Source organism: Apostichopus japonicus, chromosome 16 (genome assembly GCF_037975245.1).
Source record: "Apostichopus japonicus isolate 1M-3 chromosome 16, ASM3797524v1, whole genome shotgun sequence".
NCBI lineage: Eukaryota > Metazoa > Echinodermata > Holothuroidea > Aspidochirotida > Stichopodidae > Apostichopus > Apostichopus japonicus.
Window position 1 is genome coordinate 16,420,562 of NC_092576.1, and position 13,939 is coordinate 16,434,500.

General features: G+C 35.3%; 1 protein-coding gene across 7 annotated transcripts in view; it reads right to left on the bottom strand.

Annotated features, from left to right (window-relative positions):
* Positions 1 to 325: 325 nt before the first annotated feature.
* The window catches only part of LOC139982965 (neuronal acetylcholine receptor subunit alpha-9-II-like), a 33,573-nt gene continuing 19,959 nt past the window's right edge, over positions 326 to 13,939 (bottom strand). For 5 of the 7 annotated variants that reach the window (XM_071996215.1, XM_071996217.1, XM_071996216.1 and 2 more), the window contains 5 exons: positions 12,467 to 12,511; positions 8,532 to 8,641; positions 7,780 to 7,969; positions 6,653 to 7,004; positions 326 to 6,035 (listed from right to left, as the gene is read on the bottom strand). In XM_071996215.1, the coding sequence (XP_071852316.1) occupies positions 5,755 to 6,035; positions 6,653 to 7,004; positions 7,780 to 7,969; positions 8,532 to 8,641; positions 12,467 to 12,511 (978 nt within the window). In that variant the 3' untranslated portion in view covers positions 326 to 5,754. The remainder of the gene's footprint in view (positions 6,036 to 6,652; positions 7,005 to 7,779; positions 7,970 to 8,531; positions 8,642 to 12,466; positions 12,512 to 13,939) is intronic. The other 2 variants (XM_071996218.1, XM_071996220.1) reach the window with 1 other exon arrangement.

Consider the following 13,939-nt stretch of genomic DNA (forward strand, 5'->3'; position numbering starts at 1 on the left):
TACTGATAACAGTATTATTACTTTTAGCCCTTCAATTTTGTCTTCACTCTCTCTCATTGTTTGTAATTTTAACTGTTAGTTTCTGAAAGCTTTTTGCCACATTCAACGTTCTGATGATATGTTACAGGACTTCATGATTTTTTGAGTGAGGCGAGTGTGGTGGTGATAAAGGTAGTTGTGTGTTGGCTGTCATCTGGATGAAGACATTCCTCAGCAAACTTTTCTTGGAAAGAAAGCTATTCATGCATGTTCTCTCGAAGGAATCGAGAATAAACCTCAAAACCACTTAGCACATAACACCAAATATAACTGCCAGGATCAAAAATATTATGTACTTCTTTATTTCATCATTGTTATTTTAGCGATGACTTAATTTGTTGGTTTAAGTTAGAAAGTATATATTTTTTCTGTTAGATTTTTAACGACCTTATACATTTTAATACCCATAACAAATGTTTGATCATTGTTGCAGAATGACACAGTTTTTGAGTTTGTGTTCGTGTAGTTTCAATCATTAAGCAGTCAAAGAAAAAATAATTTGGTTTCTGAATGTGCTTGGTCCTTATTAACTTTATGTCTTTAATGGTTTAAGTAACAGTTTGAAGGAAAGTTGTTATTCTGAAAGCAATAAAGCAGAACAATATTTAACAGTGTTTACAGTGTAATAGTTGAATTTAGGTGCTGCAACACAGGTACATATGTTGCAAAAAGATCAGTTTTACTGGCCCACAAAAGTATCATAACCATACATTAAAAAGAGTCAATGATTATGTGTTGAACCAAAGTAGTTAAGGTAGCCTGATGTTTAGGTTGAACACAATATATGTTTATCATTGATTGGTAAAGCGTTTTATTCAGCTTGCAAGATCTTGTAAATATGTTTGTGGTGCTAATCCATCAGATTTTGGTTTTCAGTTGATCGTTGTTAAGAGCATCCTCAGCATTTCCATGTTTGTTCTGTCATTGCTCCTATGAATTGTGTTTTCTTTGAGTTTTCCATGACTTTTTCTCTGACACCATGGGATTATGCAAACAATCTTTATCTATCTTCTCTAACATATGTTTTTATCTTTGTTGAGTTTAAAATAAAGACATGTTTGCTTGTTCTAGAACGAAGAACACTTCTTTCGATAGTTGGTTTTATTTCATTGAGTAAATTCCTATTTAGTGTAGCATGCTACATTGAGGGCCGATACAGCTTACCTCCCAAATGTTCATTGGGAGCATGCACAGTTAATTATCTCACAATGTGACTATTCATGTAAGATGTTCAGCAAGTCTCAATGAGAGATAACAGGCCAGGTCTAGATAAACTGATGGTAGCAGAATGTACCAAACATGTGACAATGAAATATACATAGGCACGTAGGGGACTACTCGAAAGAAGAACCCTCTCTTCATTGTCCCTAGTTGGAGGCCAAGCAGTATATGTAAACATTTTGTTGCCATGCAGATGTATGCATGGCTAACAAAACCCAACATTGTCATGTAAATTCATGATATGGACAACCATGCAATGACATCCCTCACATTTATTTCTAAAACTTGTGATTAAAGATAGAGGTAAGCGGGAACAATAAAACAATAGGATGTCCTCGATTTGAATGTAACAGGTACCTATCCTACACTAAAATGACAGTAACATACAAAATGGGGACAAGCCCCAATCTCATGTTAAGGGCACTATACTCTGCGTGTCCACACTTGGGTGGTAAGGGACCCTTCCTGGAATGAAGCATAATTCGGACTGATTAAATAGCCACCTTGAAGAGTCAGAGGGTAATGACGCCAGTGCAGCTAATATTTTAGCCATATGACCCTTAGAACAAATATCCCCGATTATCCTACATGTAATATACGGAATGTATATGCTGGTGTAGATGTGGGTCAATGGTGTAAGAAGACCTATACAGGTTCCCTAAAAAAGTTGATTACTGTCTCTAAACAATATCTGTTCTACCATAACTCAGTACCACCAATGGGAATATTGATGGGAACATGGGGATGCAGCCCGAGAATACCAATAAATTGAAGAGTTGAATAAAGCTTATATCATTATTATATAATAACTATATTCATCGTTGTTCCAGGAAGTTTCCAAGTAGTCTCAGAATGTCATACGTTACACGCGTATTTCCGGAAAATGAGTACCTCTGTAAGGTCACGATTGACTCTCCGAGATGATCTTGTGTAGCCCATCTGGAGACTTTCCATGAAAAGGACGAGGAATAATGAATGTTGTACATACCTTTTTCCTCGTTGCATATCTAAATGTAATGTTTTGTCACTCATAACACTTATCTACCTATACGACTTCACTTTATTGCTTCGTACTAAAATGTAACCTCTCCGTTTTGTCTTCAGAAACAAGTCACCTCGAAAAGCTATACAGCATCGCTAGTCTTACAAAGGTAACAATAGCTATGTTGCAATACGTACTCCTTAAATTGTACATCCGATCTCAGAAAAAAAAACAATTTTGTTGGCACATTAATATTTAACCGTTGATGTATCTTACTTGTACATATTTTGGCTACAGTCGTGTATAGAATATTTTACCTCTCGACATTTTGGCCAAGTTGATTGTATCATTTCCTATGAGGGATGCACCGATACAAAGTTACCATCTACTATGTCACATGAAAAGTACATGTAAGCAGGGAAATATCCACGTATACTTCTACAAGGGTCTAACCAACGCAATAAGTAATCTATGGAGATCATCCAACCCCTACTCACCGCCCCCAGCCCCCCTCCACTCTAAGCGCACCCGAAACCACCAAGACTGACAGGCAATATTACTCACGCAGTTGTTAAGCGGTGTAAGACGTTCATTGCTTATCCTATATATTTTTTGTAGTCATTAGTATAACCCAGTGTTTTTGTTGAAACCAATTTTAGATCCACCGGTTGATATAGTTCTTAGTTTAAAGAAGAAGACATTGTGCTACTAACCAAACTACATAATCTATGGCCACTACTACGGTGCTAAATAATAGAATTACAAGACAGTTTGTGTTGCAGACATAATCCATTATCATCGTATTGATGATATTGGTAATGGTAATATTGGTTTTGTGCCTCTTCAATGGTCTATTCGAAACAACTAAATACCTTGTATGCGTTTTCTCGTATGTATTAGCTGCGTTAAAAATGATAAAAATATTAAACTTTCATGATATTTGTGTAAACTATACAACTACACATCTTAATTTATAACTGTACACCATATTATGCTATGCTTTGATGTGTAATGTTTTGTTATGTTATTACATACCATATTATACTATCATGTTATATTTCTTATACTGTACTGCATATATTATGTTATAAATGTTATGCTGCACTATAAGTTGTGCTTTCTTTAAATGTGTCTAAAATGTCAAACGAGTTATTGTTTTATTGAAGGATGACTTTAGGAATAAAGTTAAGTTTGCTATGTTGTAGATCATTGCTTATATATTCTGCGATGTCTGAGATTTTGAATCAAGACAGAAAAGACATTCTCACGTTTGTCCTGAACAACTGTACCCTGAGCTGATAACACGTAATCTGTTATATGTAGATAAAACCTGACTGAGAGTGTTGGGTCGTCTATTCGTCATATGTTATATGTAGATACCACCTGACTGGGAGTGTCGGGTCGTTTTTTCGTCATCTGTTATATGTAGATAAAACCTTACTCAGAGTGTCGGGTCGTCTTTTCGTCATATGTTATATGTAGATATCACCTGACTGAGAGTGTTGGGTCGTCTTTACGTCATCTGTTATATGTAGATATCACCTGACTGAGAGTGTTTGGTCGTCTTATCGTCATCTGTTATATGAAGATATCACCTGACAGAGTGTTTGGTCGTCTTATCGTCATCTGTTAAATGTAGATATCACCTGACTGAGAGTTATACCATTACTTGTCTAATATCTCATTACTTTGTAATTAACTGTAATTGTAATTATGCAGAGGATGTAATAACCTGTCCAAAAGAGTCATCACCAGGTTTATTGAATTACCAACAGTTTAAAGTTTTTGCCACCAGACTAACTTTAGTATCAACTGTCCCATCTTTGTGTCACCTAACTAATGGTAGTACCAACTGTCCAATGTTGAGCCACCTGACTAACTGTAATATCTACTGGCAAATGTGTGTGCCACCTGACAAACTGCATCAACTGTTCAGTAATGTTTTGTTTTACCCAAAATGTTAACATTTAGATCATTAGACTGTAGACTCACTGTCATCTGAGCGTAAATTATTTTCCTTTTTTATTGAGATGACGTAATAAATCCATCTTGGACTTGATTGAAATATTCTGTTTTACTACGTTACTCCTTTTTAATGGATTTCATATTACTGTTGTCTCAAGCAAATTACTATATCCATATAGGAGTGCTTGTGGCAGGTTTTAAAAAATTATTTGGAAATTTAATCGGTGGTCCTGCCAATGTAATCTAAGGGTTTCTCCCTGGGAGGGGATATGTTTCCAAGAGTGATGTCCCCCGTTTGCATTCTACAGATCAAAATAGCCTGGTTTAGGTTTATATTTAGGTTGGTTTCGAAGATAATAGGGTAGAGATCACAAATAATATCGTCTCTAATAATATGGATGGAGTGGATTTGGAGCCACGTGATCAGAGCAAACAATCATACGAAGGTGTTTCTCGGAAAATCTGATAGTCTAGGGTATGTACTTGGGTGTTATCTAGTTTTGTCTCATTCAGAGAAATGATATCAAGGGTGCTGGCTAAACTTTTTGATTACCATTTGAAACTGACATTGCTTGAGACTGCGTGCGTTTACACATCGTAGATCAGTACATACTAAGTGGAATCACCGACTCTCTCTAACCACAAGAGGTGACTTGCGATAACATAAACAAAATATGTTAATAGGTGTTCTCATTCTTGAATTATTACGGTAGGTCTTGATGGCCTAGAATCCCCAAAGAAAAAAGGAGGGAATGGGAGGGGTATTGGACATGATTTTTATGCAATGATACAGACGTAATGAGTTATTGACACATGCGTCGGTAGAGACAACAACAGTGCACCATGTCTTCTTTGATTTGGCAGCTTTCAGTTTGGTCATTCTGCTTTTCATATGATATGTACCTTTAGTAGACTAATGGAGAAATATATTTGATAGTTGTAAAACTATAAATTAAAGTTATAAGATCGCATTCTTTTAGTTAGTGCTATATACTGCCGAACAAATATTATTGATATTTACAAGGGATATCTTCAAGCATTGCATTCAATATATAATATGGAAAGATTATATTGTTGTATTGTTGGAAAATCATATATGAGATACTTTTCACGAACAATGCATACAATATTTCATGTTCCATAAAAATTGATAAAATAAAATAAAATGAACGGCTGTAAAGTAAACAAGGTTGTTCTTAATGAAAATCTTCCTGCTTAAGTAGTCATTACTAATTTTCTAACATATTTCATTAATTTGCTATCCGAAACATGTGAAGTGTCACCTATTTATAATGTTAATGTTAAGAAACATAATATGTCACGGTCAAATATTCTACTTGATTCAGTGTGCAGTGTAACTTCTTTTATCAAATACACACCACAACAGAAAGCTACATTGTTGACTCGTTCATTTTTAATTACATTATAAAAAGCATATGTTTCAGAAAGCGGAGTTCTTTTTAAACAGTTTGTCTACAGTTGCCTTGGAGCTCTCACACTTTCTAGGAGATGCATATGGTATATCTGTATTGCATGAACAATGGTTATTATGTGCTCACACTTAGAAACATATAAAGGTTGATCACTATTATGACTACGAAAAAGATAAGTGCCACAGCTATCTTGATTTTAAACCACGATTGGTGTCGTTTCTCGTTTGTATCTGGTGAATCAGTTAGAGGTTCATACTCTTCTGGATTAAAGAACAAGGACAAGATATACGTCTTCAGCTTGAAGAAATAGTAACTGACATCTTCTATGCCCATATTTATTAGAGAAACGACTGTTCCGACAGTAACTACAATACTTAACCACGCTATGGATTGACCTGAAAAATGCATAGAAAAATGCAGACACACTAGTTAAGGTTACTTACAACATTTACTGTATCGACATCTGTATATATAGTATATATTCTCATTTTTCTTGACGTATAAACTTAATCAACATTTTCAAACATCTAGTAGGAATAGGTTTGAGATACCAAAATGTATTTCTTGAGAAGAAAAACTAATAAGCCAAAATATATCTAAAAAATAGGAAAAATCAGAGCAAAGCACTTTCAATGGCAACAAAGTGCTATCGTAAAAGCCAAATATCCTAGAAGGGCTCCATGGTTTTGATATTTTGTCATTGTTTTTCGAATCATGACTAAATTGCTATTTTACCTATGTTGTCTGAAGTTTGATCATGTGACAGACACGCAACAATCAAGTCCCTTGGTCTTACGGTTTATGAGGACTTCGTGAAAAAAAAATTTCACAACACATTAACAAAGATAACTGATTTTACCCTACCTCTGAACGGGTAAGCAGACTCATTATGTTACCACTTTGTTACACCAAATATTGTGCATGAATTCATCTAGTTTCAGGTCAGTTCTGATGTTAATAAAGGTGGAACCGTTAACGGTGCATTGGGGGGGGGGGGGGGGGCTGTACTTACCCACTTTAGAGAAAGCAGTATCAGGAAGTTCTTGGTATAGTGTCCCAAGTTGAATGATTAAAGCCAGAAGGCACATCATACCAAACGCTGGTCCGGTGTTGTCTCCTCTCCCGAAGCAGATAGTAAACGCACTCAAAAATGATATCAATGTGTTTGGTGCCACTAAGGTGTACATGCCGAATTTTGTGTTAATTCTTTCCAAATTGGCAATGTAACGAACATATGATTGGTTTTGAAGGTATTGGTGGCATCTGTATAGGGAGTCATTACCTCCAAGACCAGTAAATGTTAGACGCCAAGTAAGATGCTCAATTTCACATGAATCCATCTTGCCCAAAATGTGTAGTTTTTGCTGCATAGTTAAAGTGTGAAAGACCAAAATGAATCCGATGCTTCAAAGAAATCTTGTATAATTCCAGAGCAACATTTAAAGAAAAGGTATCGGAAAGGTAAAAGAATATGAATATGAATTGGAATTGGAATAGGATTAGTAATAGGGATAGGGATAGGGATAGCGATAGGGATAGGGATAAGGATATGGTAGGGATAGGATAGGGATATGGAGAGGGAGAGGGATATCAATAGGGATAGGTATAGGGATATGGGAATACAGATATAAAGAAGAAGAAGAAGAAGAATCAGCAAGTATGATACTAACTTTGACGTTTTACAACGTTGTTAGCCAAATTGCTACAATACTGAACTACACATTATGTTTGTGTAACCACACTGGTCCCCTACTACTCAGTTGGAACGTACAGAAGCGATTATGCTTTAAGTTATTGGACAAAACAGTCTTCGAAAAAGTTGGAACGATTTATCTCAACGACGGAAAAGGATGTTAAGAGACACGTTTTACAGATGGGTTTCTAGTAATCAGATCCTTCAGTGTTGATATATCAATATATTCCTCACGAGGCAAACAAAAATGACAGTTCCAAATGAAACAAAAAAAATTGTACCCAATAAGGCAATAGCAAATTAATGAAAACGATATTCATGATTTCTAGAAGAATTACGCAACCGTACCTCATTTTAGTCAACCAGTAATACATTTTTATGTATTGTTTACAATCTAATTGCTTTCTTTGTGTTCATTAAGCTTGTAACGATAGTTCAATGTTTACCTCATTGTCCCGGTGCAACCAAGTTGTAAACGTAACGTCACAAGTGTGTTTGTCTTTTGGAAAGTTCTCCACGTTTATCGAGCAAAACGATCTCGTTGACGCTATGGTTACCCAGTCTACTTTACCAGTGTTATATACTTTTACAACATCGGTCTCTGTTTCGAAACTTTCATCGCTATGTTTTGATAGTCTGAGAACAAAAAACAGCAACAGGCAACATTTTCATGATACAAATATATAAGCATTCAAGAAATGGCTTCATTGAAGCAAACTTGGTCGATTTGATAAAGTATACTGTATATTTGTTCATTCCTGCTAAGTAACTTTTTATCATTTTGGTGACATAGTAAGTGTCTGTGAGCATTTGCAGAAAGCACACGAATTGTACTTGTTTCAATTATGCTTAGCTTTGAAGATTTCACACGTTTAAAAATGAAAAAGAAGAACGAAAAAGAGACGGACGAAAACGTCTACGGATTATGATTCGTGGTCAGCGAGTATTTAATAACCTCCACGGGTAATTCAAAGAAAATAGAGGCACACGTATAAGTTGATTTTTATGAAAGAGTTTGAGTCAAGCCTCAAAGGATGACAGTGAAGAATTAAGTTTGTCAGATTATGTCTTCATAATTCCTTGATATATGTTTGACCAATTGTGAAAGGTATGTCGCATGGTATATAACAGTCATTGAATTAATGAAGACCAACACGAAGAGAAAATGAAAGAAGTCTTATTCCACACGGCGTCTTACCTTTCATACAAAATCAATTCCGGTCGCCATATTTCAGTGAGGGAAAGTTCTATGTAGTCTAAATCATCGTAATCATCAGGATTCCAGGAAAGGCGGAAGTCATACCAAGTCTGTATATATATAAATAAATAAATATATATATATATATATATATATATATATATATATATATATATATATATATATATATATATATATATATATATATATATATATATATATATATATATATATATATATATATATATATATGTATATATATATATATATATATATATATATATATATATATATATATATATATATATAAATATATATACATATATATATATATATATATAATTATATATTAATATATATATACATATATATATGTTAATATATATATATATTAATATATATATATATATATTAATATATATATATATATATATATATATATATATATATATATATATATATATATATATATATATATATATATATATATATATATATATATATATATATATATATATATATATATATATATATATATATATATATATATGCAATGGAGGTAAACGACAAAGGCAAATGAATATATATAAATGAAAATCGTAATGAGTTGGAAAATTAAGAACAGTGAAAAAAAAAAATATATATATATATATATTGGCGGGAAATTTGCACCACTGCTGACACTTGATGATTATGCTGAAGAACTGACCACCAGGTTCAATGAGGTGTTGACAGAAACAGCAGGCGACATCCTTGGCAAACACCGCCGGAAAGCTCAACCTTGGGTCACTGATGAGATCCTGGAGATGTGTGGCACAAGGAGGGCCCTCAAAAATGGAAAACCACCAGAGCAGGAGCAGACGCTTGCAGGCTTATCAACAAGAAGATCAGGAAAGACATGAACAAGGCTAACGAAGGATGGATCGAGAACCAATGTTAAGAGACTGAAAAGAGCCTGAGCAACAACAACACTAGGCGATTTTACCAACTTGTGAAGGACCTCACAAAACAAAAACAGGAAAGAGGCAACACTTTACAAGACAAGGAAGGGAATTGCCTCATGGAAGAAACAGAAATCCTAAACAGATGGACTGAATACTGTCCAGAACTATACAACTACGAGCTTCATGGAGATGAAGATGTACTAATAACACAGGAATCTTCGAACGATGACGACTACCCAATTCTGCGTGAAGAAGTTGAAACTGCCATACCATCACTGAAAGATGGGAGGGCTGAAGGCGTAGACAACATCCCCGCTGAGTTGACAAAGCATGGAGGAGACACAGTAACTGATGTCCTTACTCGTATCTGCAACAAAATCTGGCAGACAGGAGATAGGCCTACATTGTGGACCCAGTCACTTATTATCACTCTCCCCAAGAAGGGAAACTTACAACAATGCCAGAACTACAGAACCATCAGCCTCATATGCCATAGTAGCAAAGTGATGCTAAAAATCCTATTACATAGGCTGAAACCCCAAGCTGAAGAAATCATCGCCGAAGTGCAAGCTGGTTTCCGTAGTCGAAGGAGCACCACAGAGCAGATTTTCAACAAACGAGTCCTGTTTGAAAAACATAGCCAGCATCAACAAGACATCCATCATGTCTTAATAGACTTCAAAAAGCATTTGACAGGGTATGGCATTGGTCGTTAATGAAGAAATACAATATGGGCCAGAAGCTGATCCAAACTATCAAGCAGCTATACACCAAAGCCAGCAGTGCAGTACTTCTACAAGGCGTAGTTGGAGACTGGTTCCATACATCGGTCGGAGTCAGCCAGGGCTGCCTACTGTCACCCACACTGTTCAACATCTTCTTAGAACGTATCATGACAGATGCCTTTGAAAATCATAATGGCACAGTCATTACTGGAGGAAGAAACATCACAAATCTCCGGTTTGCCGACGACATTGACAGGCTTGCTGGTAACGAGGACGAACTTGCCAACCTTGTGAACTGCCTGGATGACACATCAATAAAGTATGGCATGGAGATCAGTGCCGGGATGACCAAGATGATGACAAACAGCACAACTCCATTCACAAGGAATATCGTGGCCAGTGGACAACAACTGGAGACAGTAAATCAGTTCAAGTATCTTGGAGCCATCATCAGGGCTCTAAGGCAGAGGTCCTGGCAAGAGCTGCACAGACAGCCGCAGCATTGGCAAAGCTCAAAACAATCTGGAACGACAGGAACATCTCCCTCAGGTCCAAGTGAAAGCTCTTGCAAGCACTTGTACTGTTGATCTTCCTGTATGCATGTGAGCCATGGACCCTTACTGCCGAGCTGCAAAAGAAGATCCAAGCAGTGGAAATGATATGAGGAAGTACGCAGAACCGTCAAGCAACACATCGCCAACTACGAAGACCTACTGACCACAGTCAAGAAAAGAAAACTGAGATGGTATGGGCATGTGACAAGAACTGACGGGCTGTCGAAGACCATCCTCTGAGGCACGGTACGGGGTACGAAGGAAGAAAAGACGGAGCAGACAGAGGAAGATATGGGCCGACAACATCAAGGAGTGGACTGGCATGAACCTTGCTACAACCCAAGCTCTTGCCCACGACCGACAGGAATGGAAGCGGCTGACGAGTTCTCCATTGCAGCTCCCCTGCAACCCTGGCGGGTTACGGGACTAGTAAGCAGAAGTAACATCATCATATGTTGTGGTCCTTTTCGCGTTCCATATGTTAAAGCGTATAAATTGTCTTTGAATAACTGTCATTAAGGGCGTATAACCCAAGTATTAAGATTGTACAGAGTGCACCTCTGGCGCTTTGAATCTGACAATCTTTACACAATTTTACACAGAATAACCACTCTTTATAGGCAAGATAAGTCATAAATAAGAATTGAATGTGTAGCAAGTGGTATGACAGATATATGGTAAATCAATTAAGAATAACATACCAGTAGAATCACTGTGGTCTAGTGGTACGGCTAAGGTTCGTGACACGAAGATCCGGGTTCGATTCCTACCTTCGCCTGATGAGTCACAAAAGGACGAAACCGGTCGTGAAGTAGGATTTTTCTGGTGTATCATTCTTTATTGATTATATATACATATATATATTAATATATATATATATATATATATATATATATATATATATTATATACAAGGCTGAAGTGAAAACCACCGACAACTGCATGACAAACATAGGCCTAACGGAACCCCCCTTCATGCTCAGATATGATAATCACAAGGTTTCCTTCAACCACGAAAAACACCAAAACGCAACAGAACTCTCAAAGCACATCTGACAGATGAAACAGAACAATCAGCCATTCACTATCAATTGGTGGATCGCCAGCAGAGCCAAAGCCTACAACAACGAGTAGAAGCGGTGCAACCTCTGTATCACTGAAAAACTCATCATCATCAACGCAGACAAACGGACCCTCCTGAACAAACGCCCAGAGCTCATATCGAAGTGCCGCCACGAAAACAAGTTCTACATAAACAACTACAGTCCAACCACCAAACACAGTCAAGGGAACCACACACAACTAAGGAGCGAACACCGAAGAAAGGCAAAAAACCCCACCAACAGAACGGACGCAAAAGAGAATACACCAACAGCCGTACACCAAAGAAAGTCGAACAAACCCACCAACAGAACGGAGGCAAAAGAGAATACGCTGGCAGAAGAACAATACATCAACAACCCTATAATCTCCGGTAATCCCGACGAGGAACCTATATATTCATGGAGCATAACTTGAAACTATCAGTTGTCTGACGATCGCTAAAACGCGTGAAACTCCGATATATATATATATATATATATATATATATATATATATATATATATATATATATATATATATATATATATATATATATATATATATATATATATATATATATATATATAAGAATATTGCTCAGTTTTAACATAGAAAGCAAAACAAACAAACCATGACCATGGTGCCTCTTAACTGCAATTCTTGACTGGAGTAATCCTGAAAGAAATAAGTAACACAAATACCGTAAACTTTCCGTAATTACATGATAAGCAGCGCAGTCAGCTTACTATTAATTTATTGTATCGTACCGATATCAGCTTCATCTAGCAAAGAATAAATGTATCACCGATGACAAATGTTTTTACACACGCTTTCATTATCAGCAAAACAAAAATACCCTCTTCGTTGTACAGTGTTTTGGTTGATTGAATTTTACATTAAGAATTCGGGATGTCTTCCTGGCTTCAATCAAAGGCGGAAAGGTATATATATATATATATATATATATATATATATATATATATATATATATATATATATATATATATATATATATATATATATATATATATATATATATATATATATATATATATATATATATATATATATATATATATAAATATATATATATATATATATACATATATATATATATATATATATATATATATAAACATATATATATATTTATATAGAGGAAAATTGGTAAACCATTCCGCCTTCGATTGCAGCCAAAAAAAAGAATCCCGAGACATTAATGTAATATTCAATCAACCAAAATATTGTACAACGAAGAGGGGAATTTTGTTTTGCTGATAAAAACACACACACACACATATATATATATATATATATATATATATATATATATATATATATATATATATATATATATATATATATACATATATATATATACATACATACATACATATATATATATATATATATATATATATATATATATATATATATATATATATATATATATATATATATATATATATATATATATAGGCAATGTCCTGCGTAGCACTGAGAATTCTAGTGGAAAAATTGCAAGGTTTGCAAGTGCTAATGAAGAAAAGAAACACGACCTTTCGGGTATAAACCCTTTAACAAAGTGAGCAAAAACACTTCTGAAACTGTAAACAGCGAACGAAGAAAGATTAAATGGTTCAATGCACACACATGGAAGAAGCGAAAAGTAGCACAGTAAAAGGACTAACAACTTACTATTTCCGAGTCTTCGGTGACCTTCCTGGACATGGAACTCTCTATCGGGCATTACAACATCGTTTCTAATATTAACTTCAAACCAACGGACTAACACAGATATTTGCTATATTCCTCCAGCCATCCCCCTAATTGCATTAACTCAGTTCCTTCATCTCAACTTTTGAGAGCAAAGCAAATCTGTTCCAAGGAATCTGATTACGACAAAGCATCTCCTATGTTTAATGTTTCCTTCCGATCTCGGGGATACCCTCCCTCAGTTATAACTATCGCAAATCAACGCATTAACCTCATCATGTTTTTTTTTTTTTTTTATCCATCCATCTACAAGGTATGTGGTATTTGAATATGTACTGCATTATTTCCATACGAAAAATGAAAATTACATGACTTCTGTTTATTACA